The 26408-nt window shown below is 42.4% G+C and overlaps 1 protein-coding gene across 1 annotated transcript in view; it reads right to left on the minus strand.

The window, feature by feature from the left end:
• Positions 1–5658: 5658 nt before the first annotated feature.
• LOC118082767 (protein eyes shut homolog) overlaps positions 5659–26408 on the minus strand; it is a 106785-nt gene continuing 86035 nt past the window's right edge. The window contains exon 10 of the mRNA XM_035110599.3: positions 5659–5953. Within this exon, the coding sequence (XP_034966490.3) occupies positions 5659–5953 (295 nt within the window). The remainder of the gene's footprint in view (positions 5954–26408) is intronic.

Raw genomic sequence — 26408 nt, forward strand, 5'->3', positions numbered from 1 at the left:
ATACATCTCTTGCCACTGAGTTCAATCAGTTACTACCAAGTATATATATATATATATATATATATATATATATATATATATATATATATGTTTGCAGGCTAAGTCACATAGAAAACCCCGCTGCGGGCCACAAACATGAGGACTGGGGTTTTGGGGTTTCCCCCCAAGGAACACCTGAAATTCACAAGATAACAGAAGGCTTTGGAACACCAATTCTGCACTTAAAAGGAGAAGTAAAAAACAACAACACATTTCTCTCTTCTTTACACAAGCCATCAAACCTCTCAACCACAAAAAAATGCACCTTGAAGCCATTTTAATTTATCTCATGCATGCTTGACAAGGCAGAGATACCACTAATTATGCAGAGACTCAAATTGTGCTTTGTAATTTGATATTTAAACTATTTCATGTCAATGCAATTTGTACTAAACTGAATCACTCAAGATGCAGTTCCCTAAACATAAACATGAAAAGACATTTTGCTTGGTGTCTAAATGATAATGTTTTCTCCAATGTTTCTTCTCTATGTGTGCATTCATCCAGGGGGTTTATTTTGGGAAGACTGAAAAAGTTGACTGAACCAAACAATAATGTGACTGCTGTTGCTTTGCTGATCATACTTCATCACATCTTGAATGTGAAATTGGGGTGGGTGGGGAGCAAGAGATGTTTTAAAAATTTCGATGAAAGACAACTTACTCAGCGTGCTGCCTTAAGACTGTATACACTGTTACTGATACTATGGCAAGGTATTAGGATCGATTTATAGTATTGGTGTTATACAAGTGCTACAAAAGGAATATCGAAGCATCTTCACTTTAGGCAAAATAGTGACACAGCGTGGGTTGCCAGTGTCCGGGGCTGCACGGAAAGGTTGGTAGGAGAGAGGAAAATGGATGAAGTAAGCATGCACATTCAACTGCCTAATATCATCTGCACCCCTCTGGAGATTGCAGCCATAGAGAATGGAAAAGAAGAGCCATTCTGTTGTCTGGAGAGGTCACTTCTTGATTTGTATGGAGAAACCGTTTTCAATGGAGCCCAGTGACGGAAGTGCATAGCTGTATTCAGGCACCACCCAGTGTTGAAATTTGGTGCCCCCTAACAATTTTGTGCCTGGGGCAACCACCCCCTGCCCCCCCCCACACACTATGCCGCTGCGGCAAGGCACTTTTGCTCCAGAGAGTCTCAATTCAAATTGTACAAAGCAAAGTAAGAAGGAAAGATATGTTATCAATATGACCAATTTAAGGGTGTGATCCTTTGGTTCCTTGGAAGGCATCCCAGGGATCCAAGAATAGATCAGATCAACCCCAGGGATGTTGCAGAAGGAGACTGGATGTCTGAGGTTGATGTGGCATTTGGTAATATGAAAATGGTCTGTCCTGGCTTATTTGCACATAAAAAACACCATTCCTGCTGACCAGAGCATATCCCACAGCAGCATAAGAAGATATAATGAAAATGTAGCAATCTTTACCAGATGGACAGTTGCATATGAATCCACTCATAGCATCTTCACAAGTTCCTCCATTCTTGCAGGGCTTGTCTGTACATCTTTCCACACCCATGGAGCATGTTTCTCCTGAATATATAGGTACAGAAAGGAATATTCATCATATTGAACGGAGGTGTTGGTTTGTTTTTAACTTAAAGAACAATGTTTGCAATACAAAACCACTACTTGGGTGGTTAAAAAAGCAAGCCTTGAGGCATCACACTGAAATTATGAACAATATGAAGAACATAATATTGGTTATTTTGAAGGGATCAATATGTTGTTTACATAGTGCATTAAAAACTCAGATTCTTTTTCAAAATTGCTATGTGGCTTTGCATTCTTGCTCATAAGAAATGATAGCAACTACATGCTGTTCTTTTCCATTGAAAAGTAGCAAAAATGACTGAAACCACTGTTTTAAAAAGCATTCAATTATTCGTGAGATCAACTGGCAAAAAGTAATGAAGTTTCAAAATAAAAAACATCAGCCAGAGAACAAGTAGATTTCAACTTTTTTCAGTAAAACACTGGACGCAGCACTTCTAGGTTTGGAACCAAACAGTGTGTTTTTTATTTTACTTTAAAGGGGTGCATATAATTCCCTTCTTGCAAGAGAAAAAGTACCATGGAAAATTACATCCTACTCATGCTTGGCATTATCGCATAATCACAATATTAGGGCAAGCAGGTAGCAGATAGCAAAAAATATAAATTCAATCTAAAGTGTAGCTGTCCACATGCATAGCTCAGAATAGATTTTCCTTTGACTTCAGCCAAGATTGGATCAAGAGCTAAATTCTATTTATATTTATAATATGTGCCTGTTCATTTTTTTTTCCTTTTTAAAGGACTTTTCACATTATATCTGCACATTATCTGCTGATACTAACTTGGATCCTAACTTTCCTTCTGTGAACAGAAAAGACCAAAGAATAAGTTCATGGAACTTATGCATCCCCTTACCCAATGGATCAGTGAAACATGGGAACCAGGTTTGGGAAACCTTTGAAGTGGTGTGGAATATGTTTCTACATGGGCTTCAAATGAAGTGTGGAGTTGGAAAAACAACCTCCTGTATGTGGTCAGAGGAGCGATTTAGCATTCAAGCCATTTTCTTTAGTTGCATATGTGCAGGGAACGTTTTCCTTCAGGGTAACCGAAATTTACCAACAAATTCTAATTTGGGAAAAGAGAATCACGCTGGTCTGGACTAGTGTCAAAGAGCCCACTTGATTTCTTAAGGACCGGTTAGGTTCTATAATTTGAAGACAGCAATGTAAATTCAATTTACCATGTCTCCCCAAAAGAAAGAAAAGACAATTGTAGGTTATATTCCTCAAGTACAGTGGAGCAAGATCTTGACTAAGGACGAATTTAGCTTAAGAGCACTCACTACGTTATTACCATTGGAATGAAGAAGTTGTATCTGGGTCACACTAAAGATCCAGCCTGCTGCATTTCCCTATCCCCACCACAAAACAACAGCAGACCCTCTACGTGCCCCTATTTTCCAGGGACAGTCCCAGATTGACAGAAGCCATCCCGGTTTCTGATTTGATCCCAGAATGTCCCGCTTTCCCCCAGGACATCCCTGTTTTCATTGGAGAAATGTTGGAGGGTATAAAGTGATGCGACCTCCGAGCCAAGGAGATAAGTAAATATACAGTTTTTAGTACACATCTGTATAGGGAAAAATTAATGTTTAATTTTTATTATGTTTTTATATATGTTGGAAACCCAGAGTGGGCAATCCAGTCAGATGGGTAGGGGAAGAAGAAGAAGAAGAAGAAGAAGAAGAAGAAGAAGAAGAAGAAGAAGAAGAAGAAGAAGAAGAAGAAGAAGAAGAAGAAGAAGAGGAACCTATTTTCATTGGAGAAATGATAGAGGGTATGTATTAATAATAGTTTGACTTGACCCCCCAAAAATGCACTCCTCCATCGTCTCCAGATGGATGCCAACTAATAATAATACAGTGGTACCTCGAGTTACAAACATCTCAGGTTACAAACTCTGCTAACCTGGAAGAGTTACCTCGAGTTAAGAACTTTGCCCCAGGATGATAACGTAAATCGTGTGCCGGCTGTGCAGCGGCAGCAAGAGGCCCCATTAGCGAAAGCACGCCTCTAGTTAAGAACAGTTTCAGGTTAAGAATGGACTTCCGGAACGAATTAAGTTTGTAACTAGAGGTACCATTGTACAGAGCTAGCTAGATTTTCAGATTACGGCCTTTCACCCTCAGAACTCCCTTTTTTATTCATCATTTTATTCATTTAAGGAATTTATACCTGAGTTTTCACGATATGTCAAAAGTGGCTTGATGGACAGGGAATAAAGCATAAAATATTTAAAACATCAAAAGATAGAAAACACTAGAACAACATTAATGGTGTAAGGACCTCTGAAACAAAACTATTTTAGTCTCATGTCTAGAACTTAGAAGGCCAGGCAGGTACCATCACTGCTAACAGGCCCGATGAGTGCTCAATATGTTCAAATAGCACAGGTTAATCAATCTAACAACGGTGGGCAACACTCCATTTCTTCTACCTTTTCTGAGCCACCAGAAAAGCAGGAATGAGCTTGCCTTGTCTAAAAGAAAGGGCAGATTTGCTTTCCAAAAACTCCATACAGACTAGTAATGTTGAACTAAGAAAGGAGCAGGGAGAGAGAGAGAGAGAGAGAAAAAAAATTCTATCATTTGATTCAAGGTATTTTGGGGTTGGTTTTTTCCTCCCGTGGTCATAAAAAGACAGATATAATTGAACTTCAGAAGGCTGGGATATTGGAAAATATCCCAGAATCACAAGCCACACAGGGGGCTGTACCAAAACCAAATTACTTTTGCCACTGAGGCACTAATTAAAATCTTTCAATAAGAGCGTTACTCCTCTGAAACACAATACTTTGTACATTATCTGACATGATAATAACAAAAGCAGCACTGGTAACTCAATGCAATTTATTTGTATCTTTCAATTTGTTTCATGGGAACTTTGTGCTTCAGTGCAGTGCTTGCTGGGTAGTAAAGATACCCCCAAAACACACACATGCACTTATATAGCATCTCTATAAAATCCCATCACGTTGCAGCCAAGTGTAGCAAATCATGTATTGTTTTAAGTTTCAACTGTGTAATGAAAATGTATTATGTTGGTACTGTTTGCTTGCCATATATTTGAGGTATTATTTTCCCTCTTTGGTTTTGCTCAGCCACTTAACAGCTCCTTCTAAATTTTAGGCCAAACTGCCTAAGCTCTGCTAGTTGTGAAACATGACATTTTGCTTAAGCCCTGTGGATTAATGTTGGGTTGTTGTTTCTCTCCTTTACTGGACAAGCTCTGCTAAGTCTTCAGTCCAGGTGAGATCCTGTACTCAGGTAGATAACTGCTTTCAGGAACTACCCTACATCAGTGGCAACCACATAGTGGAAAATTAGTTAAAATCTGCATACAGTATTTTGCTCACCTAAGAAAACCATTTCTAGAACTACTGTTTTTAAGCAGTATGAATCAATACCAAGAGGATGGCTGTCTTCCTCACTTGCAACAAAAATGATGAAGAATCTTGTGAGGCCCTGAATTTCAGAAGAAGTTAAATACTTATAAATTCCATTTATTTCATGAGGATAGCAGATATACTTAAATGTGCTCCACTTAAGGTGGGTGTGTCCTAACACAAGTTTGGATAGGCATGAATTTACCTAATAAAATGGAATGCAGCTAGACTCTATTCATTCCCTGAAGAAAACAAAGCAAGACCATGTTCACAGTGGCAGAAATGTGTGGTCTGGCAATAGGTTTTAGGATATTTATTTTGGATAATAGAAAGGAAGGAGGGAATGGTAACTTGTCTGAGATATGGTACCAATTTATTAGCCTGATTCACCTCTTCTTATGCTGGCATTTAAAACAGTGTCTGCAGGTTCAGTTCTGTTGTCATTGTGGATATTTCCCAATGCCTGAAAATCCAGTCCTCATCTTAATTCTTAAAGTAGACCCAAAATTAAAAATTGTGGTGGTAGTAAAAAAAATATACAAGACATTAGAGTGAACATTACATTTTCATAGGTACTGAAAAGCTCACACGGAGGCAAATTAAGAAAAATGCCTAATTAAAAATAATGACAATCTGAGCTTAAGTGAAGAAGAAATGGACTATGAAATGTGCCAAATAAAAGGTGAACACTGAAACTTGCCTTTGAAGCCTGCAGCACAGTGACATGAGAAGTGGCCAATTAAATCCAAGCAGGTGGCCCCATTTTTGCAGGGTGAACTTGAGCATTCATTAGCCTTCACTTCACAGAATGGCCCTTCATAGCCAAGCATGCAGTGGCAGGTGTAATTATTCAAACTGGCCAGACAAAAGCCATAGTCTGAGCAGCGGTTCTGAATGCAGGGGTCTAAGCCGAGTTCACAAAATGTCCCAGAATAACCTGGAGGGCACACACATCTGGAAAGACACAGAAAAAGAAAAAGAGTCACCAATCCACCTAATTCCACATAGGAACCATAAATGTTTGATCCAGACTGTTCCCCAAGGCAATGCTACCAGTCACAATTTTCGGCTAGCATGGAATCCAGAAAGTAGAGCATGTTTGCTCAGACATGTGCCGAGTGTGTCTTCCGGGTCTCCGCAACATAGAGGCTAACATTCCAGATCCATCTCTAATAAGCATCTGCTCTCCAGCTAGACAAGACTAAATTTAAAACACACAGAGACAGTGAGAACATAGGACCAGCACCATTCTAGAAGTTAGGAGGGGAAATGGCTTTGGATGGGGGTTGACTTTTTATGTCAGCATCTTCCCTCTGTGGAATTGTCGGCTCTTGTAGCTGCAAGCGCTTGACTTCTTCGTAGTGGTATTTTTGAATTACATAAACTTGCTTATCAATGGAGGAGAAGAATCCCTGGAGGAAACGTGACATAGAAAAGCAGGATTCTCAGGAGCCTGCTGTGTCTCTGGAGCTACGCAATCGGTCCCATGTGCTCACCTCGGATACTGATTCTCAGCCAGAGGTTGCAGACCTCAGAACACACCAAGGTGGCAGTGGAAGGTGCAGTGTACAGAGCAATTACTGTCGCTCCCCAGAGAAGGAACTGCTGCCAAGTGGGCAGTTTCCCTTTCACCAGAACAAAATATTGAAGAGAAGGCAATTTTCATTGGGATCATGGGTTGCGTGTGTGTGGTGGGAAAAGATTAAATGTTCCCACCCCAACTCCAGATGCCACCACCGTAATAACTGGGGGAGGAGAGCCAAGGAACAAATACAAAGGTGATCCTATTTGAAAGTGGAAGGTTTGAAGTGAGAAAAAGACAAAATAGAAGAAAATGCCCAGAGTAAGAATAGAGAAGTATCTTCAACACAAGCACCACAAACCTACGAGCAGCCTGAGATCCCCATTCCCTTCCAACCCGGTCTAGGGCTTAGAAAATGGCTAGATAAATCTATTCAGCCACCACAGACGGTCAGTTAGGTCATGTATCCACAGCAGTGACCAGAGGAGGAATGACTGCTGGGAGGAATGCAGAAAGAATGCAGAAAGAAGAAACACCATGGTGACCTGCATCAACTCAACTCAACTGGACACCTTCATCTGACCTAGCTGCAACAAAACATGTCTCTCCTGTATTGGTCTCCACACTCACATCAAACCAATGGTTTGACTTCACCCCTTCCATTGTCTCCCAAGACAGACGGATGCCAACCAATCTACTCAGTCCAAAGAGCAGCATTATTGGTCATGGCCAACAGCTGTGTCACTGAATGCAGAAAAATCCAGTGTTTTCTAAGTTTTTTTGGGGGGGGGGATCTGAAAAGGGCTAACATGTTTTGTTTATAGCTTCATGCAGATAACCCATAAAAAGTGAGCGAACAAATGGTGGTTATGCTACAATACATGGCCCTTTTGAAAGTAGCCAAACAGCACATTTTGGAGTTATACTAAACCATGGACCTCTTGCAGCAAGAGAAGCAGACAAAAAAAATAGGCATTTTTTTCTTGTTGAAAATCCCACCCCTCAGTCCCTCCTCATGTCAAGCTCATTCCTGAAGGAGAGCACAAACAAACAAGTTTTTTTTCCTGATACCCTTAATGTATTCTACTGTTTTTGATCGCCTAAGTATTTGATTTTTTTAATTAATTGCCAGCAGTTCTTAATTATGCCCTTACAATTCCTATGAGAGTTTATTTAAAGACCACAATGTTTTTTGACATTTGGTTTGCGCTCCCCGGTTGCAAAAGTAAAGAAAAAAACATCAATCCTGTTATAAGTATCATATTTCTAAATTCGGGAGTGCTTGCAGAAATCTGGAGGAAAGTCAAGCTGGTATCAGAAATGGATGTCTTTGCTCTCCCCAGAGTTATCATAATAATTGGAAACCTTTCAGCTTACTACAGAAGGTCTACTGCCCTCCTTTCATTTAGCTCAGTTAGTCCCTCCATTTTACAATATTGGTTTGAAAGAAAGAGCCTTGTTCATCCCCCTTGATTGTTGAACATTTGCTTAGCCAATCTGTTAAATGTAGATGACTGCTTTGTCAAATATGCACTAGCTACTAATTATTTCCTGTATGTAAAACATGATTAGGAGAAAGCATTATAAACAGTAGGTTCTCTGTACCACATGTGACTGAAAATCGCTGATATATGTGTTCCCTCTTGTAATTAACATTTACTGTGTATAATCTCCAATCTAATAGTACTGAAATAGTCTTTGTTCAATAAGTACTTGATCCACACATACAGTAATGCAAACAGTGGAATTTTTAATCCCACTGATGGAAAAGGATGTTTATTTTCTTTTAAGTGACATGCATCTGCAGCTAATGAATTCATGCTACAATACTATCCTGAGAATGAAATCTATTCTCTGTGTATTTCACCTGTCAACGACGGAGCGAAATTCTCCAGAGCCAAACCTACCTCAACTGAATATATTCCGTTTTATGGACTAATCAAATATTTATTTTTCTAACTATACGAAAGGCAACAGAGCACATCCTTTGCCTGTTATAGTTACATCAATCCTCAGAAAGCACCTAAAGCCATTTTTTGCTTCTTACAATTCAACTTACAGCTTTACCCATCCCACAGAATCCGCTTGCTCTTTCCCACAACAAGTCCCCAAATCAGCAAAACAAAATAGAATTTCATTTTGTACACTAACATTTACCAACCATTTCCCCAGATGAATCCTATGCATTTTGACTCTGATGTAAGACCAATTTGGTTTAATGTGGCTTACTCCTAGATAAGTGGGTAAAGGATTGCTGCCTTGATTCCATGTGTGAAAGTATAATATTTTGGAGCAGCCACCGAGGCCGCCTATCTTTGTCTACTTGATGACTTGATTAGTGGATGGTATCTTTAAGAAGGTAAGCTGAGTGAGTACCGAGACCACCATCCAGCAAAAGGAGGGAGAAGAAGCTATTATATAATCACCCAAACTCATTTAAAGCTTTATAGGAACACTAGTGGACCTTGGGACCTCAAATTTCAGCAGTGTCCTGTGTGACGCCAAAGTTCAGTGTCCACTGCCTTTCAAAATCATAGCTGCAGCACCCACAAGGCTTGGTGCCCGATGAAACCAAACCAGGCATGCTCCCCCAAATCCACCTCTGATAGGAAGCTGCTCCATCAGCGGTTTTCATTCAAGGTTCTGTGAGCATCTCCCACACCGTTCTGTTAATTCTTAAGCACATTCCTTATTGCCAGTTCAACTACTTAGTGCCATTTTTTTTCCTCGTTTCCTTTAAAAATAACTTTGTATGTTGTAGCGGTAGTGAAGACTGAGACAGATAGTAGGAAAAATAGAGGGGGTTGGAATAGTGTGGGATATTACAGGTGTCCCTGAACTGAAGAAAAGGTTGAAAACCAATGTCCTAGAATACTGATTTGGATATGGCTGCGGGAGCAGCCTCAAAGTGAACTGGGCCATTCAATTGTTCAATTCAAATGCACAGATACAGAGAGAGATAGAAAAATGCAAGTGCTTGTGTGTTAAAAAAGGCTTGAAGGGCCCAGTTCCCTCCACTGCTTGTTACCCTGTTCTTGTCTCCAAGGGGGGAAAAACATCATGGGGGGAGCAGGATGAAGTAGCAGGAAATTGATGCAGCTCCTCAGGCAGCCTTTTGCCCCTCCATTGACTATGGAAAGTGAAAATTCTGGCAGCAGAGTGGCAACTGCACTTCAACCGCCATAACAGGAAAAACCTGCTGCCAATATTTCTGCTTTGACAGCATCTTCACTTTCCAATACGTTGGGGGACAAAATTTGAGAAATCAAACAGTGCTCACCCTGAAGAGAAACAAGCCATAGCAGAAATTGGAGCAATAGTGCAATGTACTTTCATTCCCCTCTCGGGAAGTGGGTTTCTTAATTCTCCACAGGTTGAAACTTCCAGTTTTCAAGGACAGCCTTGAGTATAGCATTCAAGCCTCTGGCTCACGTAACCTGGGGCCAGCTTTCATGCAACATCTTTGGTGAATTTTCCAACCCATTCCCAAATGGAACTCCTCTTTACCCAAGACCTGGAAAATGAGACATGACCTTGAGGAGAGACCACCCATGTTTGAAAGCCTAAGCTGCCTGCTCCAAAACCTCTTTTCCCTTTCAAAGGAGACTCTCAAGCAAGTCTTTCCTACATTCAGCTAAAACTTTTGGGATAAACAAGATCCTTACTCAAACTGCCCAGGGCTCACTTCACAACAGGACCATGATGCTCATCTTCTAAGTCTTCAACTCATTCTCATCTTAACCAAGGATTAGTTTGTATCTAATATATACGATTTTCAAAAATTGTTCTGCGTTCAATATTTTCAAAGTTCTTTTTGTTATTATCTATAGTTTTCTTCAGGTAACTGAGGCATCTAACAGTGACTTATATTCAGGGTTATGTTCCCTTTCCAGCTAGCCAGCCTCTTTGTCTCTACTGTCTTGTGATACAGAATGCATTTATAATAATGATAAATACGCAAGAATAAATAACACAATACTGCTTGCAATCTGACTTTGTTTGCCTAAGCAGTGTCCCATCTCCTGGAATGGCCTCTCCAGTGTGTTGACCCACCTGATTTAGCTTGCTACACGCATGTAACCACCACTGGAGGGGATCCTTGGGGAGCCAAACATATTAATCAGGCTCTACTGAGCAGGGGCATCATTTCCACTTAGCAAACTGGAATAGAAACCCCTGGTAATAATCTTGGCTCTGGATCTCTGTGCTGTGTGCATGTTAAATGTGCTATTTCCTGAGTCCTGAATAGTATTCCTCTATTAAATACTGCTTTGAAGGATCCTGAGCAATTTTTAACTCTATGTAGAAGATGTATATCTATCAAGTGATTAGACGCCTGCTCTTCTAGGGGAAATAATCATGTTGGTCTCTAATGAACATGACCTTGCATTAATGTCCTAAATCTTTCTAGCAGCAGTATACTAAATGCACTATTAAAAGCTTTGAGACACAGGTTAATTTGCTATTCAACTTTGCTGCAAGGTTAAACTTAAAACAGCTCTTCTCACAGATTTTAGAAACACCAGTAGGAGTTTTAAAATAAATAAATTGTGGCTTTTTAAAATAAAAAAATAAAGCTTTCTCTAGAAGCGCTAGTTATAGTATATCTGCACTTTTACCTAACAATAGCCAGAGAAGCAGTGTGTTTTAATGAACAGAGTTTGGTGCTTAGGCTGAAGAGATGTGGGCTTAAAGTCCCACTCAGGCAAATAATTAACCAGATGACTTTGGGCCAGCCATTATCTCTTGGAGGGATCTGCCTCAAAGGGTTCTTTAGAATACTGTAATGTCTTCCTGGAGGAGGGGAGGGATTTATCATTTTCTTAAATATGGATCCCTTCCAGTCAGGATTCAGGCCTCATCATGGGACTGAAACTGCCTTGGTCGCACTGGTCGATGATCTCCGGCGGGCTAGGGACAAAGGTAAGAGCTGTTTCCTTGTTCTGCTGGATCTCTCAGCGGCTTTTGACACCATCGACCATAACATCCTTCTGGACCGTCTAGAGGGCTTGGGAGCTGGGGGCACTGTCATGCAGTGGTTCCGCTCCTTCCTCCTGGGCCGTGTTCAGAAAGTGGTGGTGGGGGATGAGTGTTCAGACCCCTGGGCGCTCACTTGTGGGGTGCCTCAGGGTTCTGTCCTCTCCCCCATGCTTTTTAACATCTATATGCAGCCACTGGGAGAGATCATCAGGGGGTTTGGGCTGGGTGTCCATCAGTATGCTGATGATACCCAGCTCTACCTCTCTTTTAAACCAGAACCAGTGAAGGCGGTGAAGGTCCTGTGTGAGTGCTTGGAGGCGGTTGGAGGATGGATGGCGGCTAACAGATTGAGATTGAATCCTGACAAGACAGAAGTACTGTTTGTGGGGGACAGGAGGCGGGCGGGTGTGGAGGACTCCCTGGTCCTGAATGGGGTACCTGTGCCCCTGAAAGACCAGGTGCGCAGCCTGGGAGTCATTTTAGACTCACAGCTGTCCATGGAGGCACAGGTCAACTCCGTGTCCAGGGCAGCTGTTTATCAGCTCCATCTGGTACGCAGGCTGAGTCCCTACCTGCCCACTGACTGTCTCTCCAGAGTGGTGCATGCTCTAGTTATCTCTCGCTTGGACTACTGCAATGCGCTCTACGTGGGGCTACCTTTGAAGGTGACCCGGAAACTACAACTAATCCAGAATGCGGCAGCTAGACTGGTGACTGGGAGCGGCCGCCGAGATCACATAACACCGGTCCTAAAAGACCTACATTGGCTCCCAGTACGTTTCCGAGCACAATTCAAAGTGTTGGTGTTGACCTTTAAAGCCCTAAACGGCCTCGGTCCGGTATACCTGAAGGAGCGTCTCCACCCCTATCGTTCTGCCCGGACACTGAGGTCCAGCTCCGAGGGCCTTCTGGCGGTTCCCTCATTACGAGAAGTCAAGTTACAGGGAACCAGGCAGAGGGCCTTCTCGGTAGTGGCACCCACCCTGTGGAATGCCCTCCCACTAGAGGTCAAAGAGAACAATTACCAGACCTTTAGAAGGCATCTCAAGGCAGCCCTGTTTAGGGAAGCTTTTAATGTTTGATGGATTTCTGTATTTTAGAATTTCTGTTTTTTTTTGGAAGCCGCCCAGAGTGGCTGGGGGAACCCGGCCAGATGGGCGGGGTATAAATAATAAATTATTATTATTATTATTATTATCCCTGTACTATATCCAGAGAGATAGCATTCTGTTATCAGGCCTATGATTCCGGCACTCCACATAGCAATAAGCTTTTTGGGAAGATTTTATAGAGGAGATGAACTTGCCTTTTTCAAAAAGAATCTCCTTTGCAAATATCGATGATGAGTATTCTTTGAATATGCTAATATTCTTGGAATATTCCATATTCAGCATTGGCATTTGACATCTGGAGACTTCGCAGTAGCAACCAATATCTGACAGCTGACATGTAGTAATAGCTATCATTAGCTGACACCTAGCCAGCAACATTTGACAGCTCACTTGCAGTAGTCATCATTATCCAACATGTTCCTGTCAACATTTGATGGTACCATATAGCTGACATTCAACAGCTATCCATTTCTGACAGTATCAGGTGTACAGCAGTGAACATTTGACAATCATTGACAGCTGGCAAGTGGCAGGTGTCCTCAGTTGACAGTATCAGATGTGCAGCAAACAGTATCTGACTATCTGACAGCTGACATGCAGTTGCACCTGGAATTTGACAGCAGACTTGCAACAGAGTTTAGTAAATGTTATATTGAGTTTGCTCACTCATTTAAGTAAATCATTATACTATTGTATCACTTTGATAGTGACAAAAAGGGGGAAATAATGTGACAAAAAATAGACCTTAGGTATATCTCTTGTAACCTCAAAGTGTTAACCCAAATCCCACTCCTATATTTTTTTCCAATGGACATGTTGCAATTATCTTAAATAGGACTGCAGATTAACAATAACTGTACAACCAGACCCAATGACTTAGAACCAAAGTTCTGGTGTGTGGAAGCCTATCCATAGGCTGCTCCTGCAGATTGACATTTATGTGGGAGGGTAGTCTTTTATGAAGTCTCCTTTTCCACCAGCCCCCAAAATTGGGGTCCAAGTGCTTGTACATTTGAAAGGCAAGACAGCAAATTCCGAACACAATTTATGGCATGTTAATTCGGCTGGCTTCTTCACCCAATCCTAGTCCTCCCCTCATTTTGAGAAAACAGCATGTTGCCCTCAATATACAACCATAAGAGTCAAGCAGCATCATATTGTTTAAAACCAGCTAAGCCATAAAACCAATTAAAACTACCATTTAGATACCCAGGAGATCAGCAAAAAATCAATAGGACCACAGCACTTATTTTGAAAAAGCAAATAAATACATCTTTAGTGCCCACCTCAAGGCCTGTAAAGAAATGAAAGGTGGGGGGGGGGGTACAGAAACTGAGGGCACTTGAAACATATATATATATATATATATATATATATCTTTTTCAATACCTTGGGTACATTCAGAGAGGGAGATTATTGTGTTAGTTTTCCTGGTTGCAATGCTAGTGCTTCTGTCCCGATGTGGTGTGCTGAGACACAACAGTGGACATCATAGGCCATGTCACGACCCTTTACATATCCATTCCCTCATGATTCACCAATGAAAACAGTGGGAAATAACCATATGCCAGAATATCACCCCATATTTAATCATATGGATGGCAGTGGCATCATCTTGTTGGAAAATCACAGCACAAACCTCCCATGATATTCTGGATTAACAGGTGGGTTCCCCCCCCATCAATTAACACATAAATGTGTGCTCCACTTCCAGTAGGTCCCACTTCATTTCCAGAAGTGGCTCTTACATTGGGTGCAAGAATACATGAAATACTGAAATTATCAGGTAAAGAAACATCAGGAAAATGACATAACGTGCTGTCTGAACGCAGCTCCCTTTCCCCCCTTTCTTTTGAACAATGACATATATCTAATAGGAGCAGGAAACCTGAATCAGCAGCAAAAGCAGGGGTGGTATGGGGGAGAATCTGTGCATCAACAGTGAAGCAAAGCTCCCACGAGTGCTACAAGGCTCTTCATAACAAAAACAACATAATATCTGCACAAAGCGCATATTATATTGTGCCATACCGTGGTACCTTGGGTTACGAACTTAATCCGTTCCAGAGGTCCATTCTTAACCTGAAACGGTTCTTAACCTGAGGCGTGCTTTTGCTAATGGGGCCTCCTCCTGCCGCTGCACTGCTGGCACACGATTCCCATTCTTATCCTGGGCAAAGTTCTTAACCTGGAGCAACCACTTCCTGGCTAGCGGAGTTTGTAACCCGAAGCGTCTGTAACCTGAGGTACCACTGTACCAGAAAAAAATAATAATTTCTCACTCCCTCATCACAGAGCAATGTGAGAGAATGGCGGCACTTTTCAGAAATGAAGTTTACAATATACAAGGGAAGCATGTGGAAAAAAGGAACTTTGGGACTGGTGCAGCTTGCTTTCATTTTGAGGGGAAGATTGCCATATCAGTGGTTTGGAGGAGGGATGAATACAAACAAATTAGCAAAATAATAGTTGAGGCAAAGCATTTTGCTTAGTTTTTTTTTTTTTTTGGCAAAAATCCCTGAGCAGTTTATAGAAATTATAAAATCAAAATAAATGAAATACAAATGAAGATCAGACTACAATAAATGCCGTTAACATCCAGCATTTACATATGGGCCAACTCCTGCCCCCCCCAAAAAAAATATTTGAGGGGACTGCGCTCCCCCAAAGTTGATGAGCATTGCCATTCAAATAGTGTGTGTGTGTGTGTGTGCACCATGCTATGTGATCAATTATGTCGGGTGGGGCTTACCTGCCCCCAACCCCAATATTTTATTCAAGTTGGCACCTCTGATCATTTAAGTCAGCAACAGATTAGGATAACTCAGTTCAAATTTAAAGGTGCATAGCGTGAATGTCCTATTTGTCTGCATTTGGGAAGGTTCGTTACTCAGGGATACTGCTCTCAAGTCTGCAATTTTCAGACCAATTATCCACAAAACACTATGGGAGATTCAGCAATTTCTCTCCCTCCACTTTTTTTTTTCATACTCCAAATTGTGATGACAACTCTTGCAAGAAAAAAATCACTACAGATATTCTGAAACGTGGCAGGGTTCGTACCCACAGAAGGGCTGGCCCCAGCTGCAAATGTTATTCACTTCTGTCAAAGGGGAAGTTACTGCCATTTTAAAAATATTTCACTGGTGAAGATGAGGTAACCAAGCAGATCCCAAAACTCCTTGCAGAAAAACTAGTGCGGCTATTGATATGAAATTCGTCAGGCCTTGTGCCCTCAGAGGATTCTATCCAATTTCCCCTCAAAATGGCAATAATAGCAACAAAAGATTAGAGAAGTTATCTTTTTTCTAAAACACCGAGGTGTACAGCCCTCAAAGCTCCCACAAGCCTCAGAGGAGAATCCTCCTGACCCAAATGAATAATGAATAAAAACCTAACCACTATACAAAGCCACCATGAATGATGTCACTTCTAGGGCAACCAGATACTACCTAGCACATTATGCTCGTCTATAGCTCTCCTTTGGCATGAAAAACGGGACAGAAAATAAGAGAAAGTATAGAAAAAAAATACTTTAAAGTCCTGAGATTTTTGTCATGCAAGGTGTTTTCAGTGGAGGAATATGAAAGTGGCAGAGAGAGCATTGGGGGGAATTACAACACATTCATTACTGCATTGCACCTTTCCTGGCATGCATCGGTAATTGGGTCAAAATCACAGCTTGGATTACATTGCTAACACATTTGGCAGTCGTTTGTGTGAACATTTGTGTTAGCTGATGTTTATGTGTCAGAAGGCAAGCTGCTTTATTTTAAATATGGATTACCAGAAGGATATATAAAACACACCTTATGGCGATGCCCACGGTCTGGTTTATGCACTGCCTGTGCAAGAGCAGAAGCACATCAAATAGCTCATCCTAAAGTGTAGCCATTGTTCCTCAAATGACTAAAAATACGTCCTATTTTTCACACTTAATGGGTTTCATAGATATTGTCTGATTTTCATCACTGATCTCCTCTTTGTTGGGGGAAAAGAAATAATGATTTCACCTGGCAAACAAATCTAGGGGCGAGTCCAACAGGTGGCTCCTTGTGTTTGTATCTTATGCCAATCACCTCCTTCCATCTCTGCTTGGATAGCGGTTTGCATTCCTAAACCTGTTCTGTACTAGGTGGGCCAGATGAATCTCTTGACATTCGTAGCATGGTCTTTATGTTTTCTTCCACGTGAACTTTATTTACTCGTTTACTTAAACATTATGAAAATGTCGCTTTTGAAAGTTGCCTGACAAACCTCCCCCCACCCCCGCGTCCCAATTTCACATACTTGCATCCAGCGATGATAGATTGCATTTACCCAGCTGGTCTATAATGCTGTTTCCCCAAAGTCTTCTATCATGAAAGTAATACTGGGCTGTCACAGGCATTGATTTGAATATTCAGGGTGGATAAATGTGACTTTTTTACTTCTATCTGTGACTTTTGCAAACAAATAAACAAACACCACTCCAACACAACTATAGATATTGTTTGCTTTTTTAAAAAAATCTCAAAGACCACAAAGAGTCTTTGTTGAGAAACTGTGTACTCCAAACCTGACAACAGAAAATACAGCCATTGTTTGAAACACTGAGGAAGCACTGGCCAGGTCAACATCTTCATCTATAACATAGAGTGATAGTGTGGTCTCGGGGAACTTTGCCAGTTTTGATTCTTCCTGTTTTGTTACCATGGGAGGTTAATGGGGATCAGAACACGAACATATCCTGCTTGACCTTGCTTTGGCATTTAAGGGCTTCTGTGCACTGACGCCTTACTGCACACATTTATCTCATCTTAATGGGATGGCAATGGAAATCTCACCTGTGGACCCAGCACAAAAACAGAGCTTGGCATCGGTGCACAAAGGAAATCTGGGTCAGATTTAAGAAGGGTGAAATTATAGTGTTTCAGCTGAAAATGCAATGCAACAAAAAATGTTCACATCAGGAAGGCTCAGTACCTGAAAACAGCAGAGGCCTTGAACGTATAACATAAGGGGGTAATATCTGCTTCTTTTACTAGCAGTAGTAATCCAAGAAATTGCATTGCATGCCTGTGAATTGCTAAATCTGTAGGAAAATGTGTTGATTTCCCCCTCCCACAGCAGAATTCTATTCCTATTACTACTGCTGCTGCAAGAATGTGCAAAGAAACAGTAGAAGTACCATATAGAACCCTGCTGCACTGCTCTAATGCACTCTCATACTCCGACAGATGCACAGGCAGCAAAGCGCTAGCAAGCTTTGCACAAACCTGGAATGTCAGGAACCTGGACCAAGCATTAAGATAATACTCAGAGCCCTTTTCAGAGTCCTTTCACTGTAAGAAGTGAAGAGGGTGGCAACAGGAGACAGAGCCTTCTTGGCTATGGCACCCTGGCTTTGACATTTTCTCCCCAGCAAGTCTTACTTGGCAGTGAGTCTGACCTTTTTCAGTAGCAAGTCCATTTCATTTGTCCAAGCCTTTTTGATCCGTCAGTTTTAATTATGGTTTAATACCAAGATGCAGTGGGCTCTATTGTTGGATATAATGTAATTTTTAAATGTTCTGGGTTGAAGAGAGGGACATCAAAAGCAATAACTAAATAATAAATCAGTGGATATATGAATAAAATGCATGGCACAGCAGTGATACTACAACCATTAACTCTGTAGCAGCACCAAGTCACATCTGTGCCCAGAAATGGGAAGATTGGGACATTTGGGAGTTTTGGGAGCTCCTCTGATCACATATAGCTAAGCCAGTGGTTTTAGCAGAGCTAATAAGTTGTGCAGTACAGTGGAACCTCAGTTTATGAACACCTCGGTTTACGAACGCCACGGGCCCATCTGGAACGGATTAATTCACTTTCCATTACTTTCAATGGGAAAGTTCACTTCAGTTTATGAACGCTTCAGTTTATGAACAGACTTCCGGAACCAATTACACCCATGCTTCGGGTTAAGTACGCTTCAGGTTGAGTACTCTGTGGACCCATCTGGAACGGATTAATCCACTTTCCATTACTTTCAATGGGAAAGTTCGCTTCAGTTTATAAACACTTCAGTTTAAGTACTCCATGGACCGTCTGGAACAGATTAATCCACTTTCCATTACTTCCAATGGGAAAGTTCGCTTCAGTTTATGAACGCTTCAGTTTCTGAACAGACTTCCAGAACCAATTGTGTTCATAAACCGAGGTACCACTGTATAAAAATCCTGGTAAGCTCTATGTCTGGCTCATTGCAATGTGAGTGGGGCATTCCAGAAACATGCAACACTGACTATGGATAGCACCTAACACTTTGGACAGAGTAATCAATTTTAGTAACCAGGCATTCAGTTAATCAAATGACAAATGAAATAGGGTGTACTTATCAAGGTCAAAAATATAACCAGGAAGGTGCAAAATCTGAAAGATTATCCATAGCAGTAAAAAATGTATTGTTTGGAGTTTTTGTTCGTATCCCTCTTCCCATTAAAACAGCATAATATGTAACTTTAAGAACTGTGTTAACATAATTGAATGTTCTTTTTCCCCCCGGTTGCTGATGAAATTAAATTATACATACTGAATAAGAAGTTCGATCGAAAAGGCCAAGGCAGTTGAGAAATGAGTAGGACATTCACGCTTTGTTAGAAACAGAATCCATCTTCCTCAGTGAGAAAAACTTTCCTGTATTACTTTCTGAGAACATACCTCAAAACCCAATTGCGTGTCGCAACTTAGGGAGCTGCTTCTTACCAAGTTGGAACAATGCTTGATCTCCCTATTGTTTACACAGATGGGCAGCAGCTCTTTAGGGTTTCAGAGAGTGTTGAGACTTCCTGCCTATAAAACATGTGCTCTGCTGCTGAGCTGAGGTCTCTTTCCAACTCCAGAATGAGTATTTTCAGTGTTTAAGCCTATCGTTTTAATTTAGCTGTAATAACTGTAAAGCACAAGTGTTACTATAACACTAGCACAGGCGGTAACAGGAGTAATAGTTCAAATCCCATTGCAAAATAATGATAACGAGTGTGTGATTCTCAACATATACCCACTCGAATTATACAAAGCGTAAAAAAGAATTTTAACAAACCTATAAGAATTTGGTTGTGTTCTTTTTTTCTTTTCTTTTTTAAGTATGGTGACATTTTCAAAATTGCTCTACCATTGCAAGCTATGGAATAATAGGCTTGGGCCCAAAGAACAAGGGTGGGAGGAGAAAATGCATTAGTGATGTGCCATGAACTCTTGCAGAAGACTTTAGCAGGAATACCCACTGGGGTGCCTTTCAGATGTTGTTGTATTCCAGCTCCCGTCATCTAACATGGGTAGCATGGGTGATGGTCAGAAATGAAGGGAGTTGTCATCCAACAATATCTGGGGTCTACAACAATGAAGGGAGTTGTCATCCAACAATATCTGGTGTCTACAACAATGAAGGGAGTTGTTGTCCAACAACATCTGGTGTCACGTAGGTAGCCGTGTTGGTCTGACGTAGTTGAAACAAAATAAAAAAATTCCTTCCAGCAGCACCTTAGAGACCAACTACGTTTGTCATTGGTATGAGATTTCATGTGCATACCAATGACAAACTTAGTTGGTCTCTAAGGTGCTGCTGGAAGGAATTTTTTTATTTTGTTTCAACATCTGGTGTCTACAACATGATTCCTATCCCTGCAGTGCAACGTGGTTGTCAGGAGCCCAGGCTGCCTTCTTGATAACACAGCACACAACTTGTAATTAGCTTGAAGATTTATTGCAATACAAAGAAGTAGCCTCAGAAGTCTAACTGAACGTCCGTGACTTATGAACCAGTTGACTCTTCTGAAGAATGCTTCCTGGTTCTGCAGAATATCCTGAACCTATGACCCTTGCGTTTCTGGGTTTGCTTCCTATCTAATACCATTCCCATACGACGACTCCTTGGGCTCAGATGATTAATTGCCTCCTCTTCCGGTGAGGAAATGCTATTTTGCCTGCTTTCTAAGTCTGCCTGTGCTTCTTGCGCGAGCTGACTTCTCACCCTCCCACTTTTTGCTGACTCCTTATCATCATTCCATTCTGTGTTGGGGGGGGGAGGACTTGGTGAGGGGGGACCACTGTCATGAACACATCTGCCCCAAGTTGACTGACTCAGGCTGTGCTTCTCAACTTGGGGCAGATGTGTTCATGACAGTGGTGATGTATCAAGGATTATGTTGCAGTATAAAGAACAGTGAATGAGGAAAACATGGTTTGTACCAAATAGGCCACAAAAAAGTATTGAGGACGAGCTTGTGTACAAACAGAGGAGCTCCCCTGGATTTGGCCTCTTCACCCACAATGTCCTTCTCACATTCTTTCCTGTTTTAACTAATGGCCAACCCCACTTTTGCCAACTCATCTGTACTTCGTGGATTGACCCAAAGAGAAAAAAGAAAGCACTGTGATTTTTTGAAATTCCTAAAGCTCACTGGGGAACAAATCCAACTGAAGTCAGTGGAACTGATGCTCAGAAAATGGTTACGCTCTTGGATTGCTCATTGTGACTTATACAAGCAAATATGCCTGATTCTGTCTAGGGCAACTTTTTCTGTCAAGGACAAAAATAGGACAAAGAGGGAAATTAGACTTGGCAACAAAGGGAGAAATTAAACAAAGCCCTAGACTTCAGTCTTGTACCACTTTAGGGGGGAATGAATCTCACCGAACTCAACAGGCCTTATACTCTTGAGTAGACGGGTACAGGCAATTATTTCACACATTTAAAAGGAAATGTATTCCCCTTTGGGATATTCCCTCCCACCCATTTTCCCACCAGTTATATCAGTGTTTCTCAACCTTTTTTGGGCCACGGCACACTTGTTCTATGAAAAAAAATCCTGCGGCACACCAACTCTGTGCCGCCCTATATTGAGTTTAATTTGGAGGGGAGATGAAGAACTGCTGCGCGGTAGCCAGGCGGACCCACCAGGCGCTCTCACCTGGGTTGGGGGGTGGCGAGGGGCCCTCTCCTCCCTATCATTCCCTTTTTCCCTCACCTGGGGGGGCCTCCCTCCTTTTCCTCTTCTCCTGGGGCGGCTGGGGTGGCGACGGCTGCGGCGACGAGGCAGGGCCGTCGTGTGGTGGGAGGTCCCGGGCTTCAGAGCTCTTCCCGGCCGCAGGCGGGCTCGCTGGGGGGCTTTAGCGGCTCCCCGCTTGATCCGCCGGGCGATTCCGACGCCCACGCGGCTGCCGCGGAGCCCAGGGGTCCTTTGATCCTCCAGCCGGGCGCTTTCGGTGTCGCTCCGGTGGGGTCGCGGGGGGGCCTCCAGCGGCTCCCCAGTCGATCCGCCGGGCTCACTTGGCGCCCGCGTACCGGCGACAGCGGTTCCGGCGGTCCGGAGGCTAGGCTGGCGGCACGGGTACGCTGGTCGCTCTCAGGAGCTTCAGACTGCCATGCTGCGCGCCATCTTGCCTCGCCGGAAGTCCATCAGCAATGCAAAGCGCCCTTTTCCTCGCCACACGTCGCGGCACACAAGCCGGTGTCTCGCGGAACACCGGTTGAGAAACGCTGAGTTATATTAAGGCTTCCTAGGCACATATACAGATCCCCTCTCTGCAGAACAGATACTTGTCAACATGAAAAATCTACAAATAACTTCATGGTTTAGGTTGTCTTCAAAAGAACAGTGCTCTTGGATCAGCCAAAATTGACAGATGGAGGATGCAGGGCTTTATCTGTGATGTGGGCATTCATTTCCAAATAAACTAAGTGAGCAGCAATCTTCATATTCTAAAGACTGAACCAGAAGTAATTAGTTTCTAATCATCTCATTGTCAAAGGCTTTGAGGCACACTCCACCAAGAATTTGTCCTATACAAGCCCCAGTGGAACACACAGGAGCCTTGGTAGATTTTTGTGGTTTTACCAGCTAATTATATCCGAAGTCATCTAGTCTCTCAAAACAATTTAGAATACCTGGAGGACCGACAGCTCACTGGCATGCTACTTTATATTTTGTGTGTTGTGCTAGCAAGTGATCACAACATCACAAGCTATTTAGACTGGCACATAGAATTTGTCTCCTGCATGTAGCTGATTTTTCATGTTAACCACTGGGTGGGGAATGCTGGCTGCTTGCACAAAGTATTTCTATCAGGTGTTTTTATTTATTTAAAGGTAAAGGGACCCCTGACCATTTGGTCCAGTCGTGACCGACTCTGGGGTTGCGCGCTCATCTCGCATTATTGGCCGAGGGAGCCGGCGTATAGCTTCCAGGTCATGTGGCCAGCATGACAAAGCCGCTTCTGGCAAACCAGAGCAGCACATGGAAACGCCGTTTACCTTCCCGCTGTAGCGGTTCCTATTTATCTACTTGCATTTTGACATGCTTTCGAACTGCTAGGTTGGCAGGAGCTAGGACCAAGCAACGGGAGCTCACCCCGTCACAGGGATTCGAACTGCCGACCTTCTGATCAGCAAGCCCTAGGCTCAGTGGTTTAACCACAGCGCCACCTGGGTCCCTTTTTATTTATTTAGATACCGGTAATTAACAGCATGGCTTTCAATTAGATATTCTCAAAATGAGGAACAGCAATTAAAACTTTGAATGATACAAGGGTTAAAATATAATTGAAATGCAATGCCAATAAAACCACTCAAGCAGATGCAACAAATGAAATGTTCAGGAGTGAACAGAATTATGTGGAAGCACATAAGTCACAGGACACCTCTGCAAAACAATGTTTGGTGCCATTTACAAAGCCTGAGTTCCTGAATCTAGCAAACTTCAAGTGGCAATGGATTCCTCAGCCTAGGAGCCACCACAGAACAGCTCTTCTCTCTGTAGCAGCTGTTAGCTTAATAAATAATGGGATCTGCCCAAACATTATTGTAAAGGTAAAGGACCCCTGGCAGTCAGCGGCGTTGCTAGCCTTCTGGCTGCCCAGGGCGGCAAACCAGAAGGCACCCCGTCGGGGGGGGGGGATCCGTTGCGCACATGCATTGCGCGTCACGAAGCACGCGCCATGACGCATGACACACACGTCGCACTACGGAGCGGGTTGCCGGGGGGCGGTGCTCCAGCACCCGGATCCTGGAGCACCGCCGCCAGCAACCCGCTCCATAGCGCGACGTGTGCTTCTTCCTACTCAGGCGGAGCAGTGAGGGGCGTCTCCGCTGCCGCCCCTTGCCGCTCCGCCTCCGCCTGAGTAGGAAGAAGACAAAGCACGCTATGGATTGGCTTGCCACGCGCTTTGTCTTCTTCCTACTCAGGCGGAGGCGGAGCGGTGAGGGGCGGTGGCGGCCGCTGACGCTGCTCTCTGACCCGCCCCTTGCCTCTGCTCCACCAGGAAGAAGCAAAGGGCGAGGCCAGAAACATCGGGGCCTCCGAAACCAGAGCAGTGCATGGGAACACCATTTACCTTCCCGCTGGAGCGGTACCTACTTATCTACTTGCACTTTGATGTGCTTTCAAACTGCTAGGTTGGCAGAAGAACATTATTGTAGTTCAATCTTAATGAGCAAAAAGGCCCATGGCTTCTGTTCTGCTAAGATCTAGAGTTCTGCTAAGATCTCAAGAATTAAAATGAAGGCTGCTAGTTTCGCAAAGCCTTTATATAAATTTATGGTGTGACAACACTTAGAATGCTGTAAACAGTTCTGATCACCACATCTTTTAGTTAAGGTAGAGGGGAAAGGTTGTGTAAGATGAGACATGGTGTGAAAAGAGCCGAAAACAATACAATTTCCTCTTACACTCTCCATACTAGAAATCTGGTTTATCTAATGAAGCTGAATGGTGGGAGATTCTGGACATACAACAGGAAATACTTCTCCACACAGCACATATTTATTATTTTATTGTTGTTATTATGTGTATTTTAATAGATTTTTTAAAAAATATTGTTTTAATTAGATTTGTACTTAATTAGTGTACCTCATAATGCTTTGAGCTTTTTCTATTTTATCTGTGTTTTGCATTTTTATCTGTAAGCTGCCCTGAGTCCTGGGCTGGGGGAAAAGCAGAATATTAATATTAATATTAATCAAAAACTATGGAATGTCGATGGCCACCAATTTTGATGGCCTTAAAAGAGGATGTGTCAGAGGTCAAGTATGACTCTGAACATCAATTGGTGAGAAACATAAGATGGAAAGAGCTATTGAACTCAGGTCCTGCATGGGATTCCCATGGGGTAATTAATCGCCATTGTACACAAACAGGTTTTCTTAAAAAAGTGGCTGACATGCAGTATATTTGAAACAAATTAGCACTATTCTTGCTTCCACTGAAAGGCAGCCGGGGGAAAAAAAAAGGTCGGTGGTTTTGAAGCAGTAGAACGAGTTCAGATTCTTTCCCCAATTGGTTTAGTTGCAATCTGTCAATATTTCATTTTGTGAGAATTCCTCTACTCGACCAGAGCAGCATCACAGCTTGATATCATGTGCATACATGGTGTTGCTCTTGCACAATGAAGGCTATATACTACATCCAGGATTAGAAGCAGCATGTCTCTGAATACCAATTGCTGACACTTGGCAGGAGAGGGCTGTTGCCTTCATGTCCTGCTTCTAGACTTCCGATAGGCATCTGGTTGGCCATTGGGGGAAATCAGATGCTGGACTAGACAGGCCTCTGGTCTGTTCCAGTAGGACTCTTCTTGAATTTAGTTTGAACCGATTCATTGAACACCCTGTGTTTGACCTGGGTACATGCTGTGTCAGTAGGAAGGTTAAGTATTAGTACATATATTACAGCATCTTTCACTTTATAAATGGAGCTTGGATCAGTGCAGCGCTTTTCTTAGCTATAGGCTATCCCAGGTATCCCCAAACTTCGGCCCTCCAAATGTTTTGGACTACAATTTTCATCATCTCTGACCACTGGTCCTGTTAGCTAGGGATCATGGGAGTTGTAGGCCAAAACATCTGGAGGGCCGCAGTTTGGGGTGCCTGGGCTATCCAGTATAAAACACAGATTTGAAAATCCATGGAATGAGGATCATCAGATGTATAATAGAGCAGTATTCTTATATATCTTGCCTCCGTCATAATTTCTTTCAGTTTAATGCCAGGGTAAGCATTACCTTATCCATACCCTGGCTGCTTTCTAATGGTAGGTTTCCCCCCAAAGACAGATGCACTCAATTTGTGACACAGGGTTGTCACATTTTGAGTTTTTCACTCTTGCTTTACCATTGGCATCTTGTGTACGTTGGGCAAAATTGTATACAAATATATGTATAATGAGAGAAAATCACAGTAAAATGCTGATGAATTTTTATGACAACCTTTTTGAAAACACAACACAACAAAAACAAAACCATGGTGCAATGATTAGGGTGTTGGACCAGGACCTGGGAGATCAAGGCTCAAACACCACTCAGCCATGCATCTGAAATGGTTGAAAGGTGGAGTATAAATACAGTAATAAAATAAAGAACCAATGTAGAAACACGCAGAACTGAATTAAAGATTGGAAAAATGAGAAACTGATATGCTCAGATTTGCCCATCCCTCTCGCTGAGTTAGTGTGTGTGTGTGTGTCAATGACTTTGCCCACTGACCATACTCACATATGGTCATGCCAAGTGACATTCCAGTCCCTGAGTACCCGCTGCCTCATGTAGCCCTCAGGAGCAAAAGGGTTACTTATCCCTGCTCTAGACTACCCAACTGTCCTGAATTGAACACAGAGAGTCGTAGCGTACAAAAAAAAAGAGTATCATTTAAGCAACTTTGACTAAACGTCCTCTAAAGTTAGTATGATATTATCCCTACAGATATTTTCCATATATATACTTTATATGGAAAGCTCTTGCTATTTTACCCCTTCTTGTTCCTAAAGTGAATTTCATT

Source organism: Zootoca vivipara, chromosome 3 (genome assembly GCF_965207765.1).
Source record: "Zootoca vivipara chromosome 3, rZooViv2.hap1.1, whole genome shotgun sequence".
In the NCBI taxonomy this organism is placed as follows: Eukaryota; Metazoa; Chordata; class Lepidosauria; order Squamata; family Lacertidae; genus Zootoca; species Zootoca vivipara.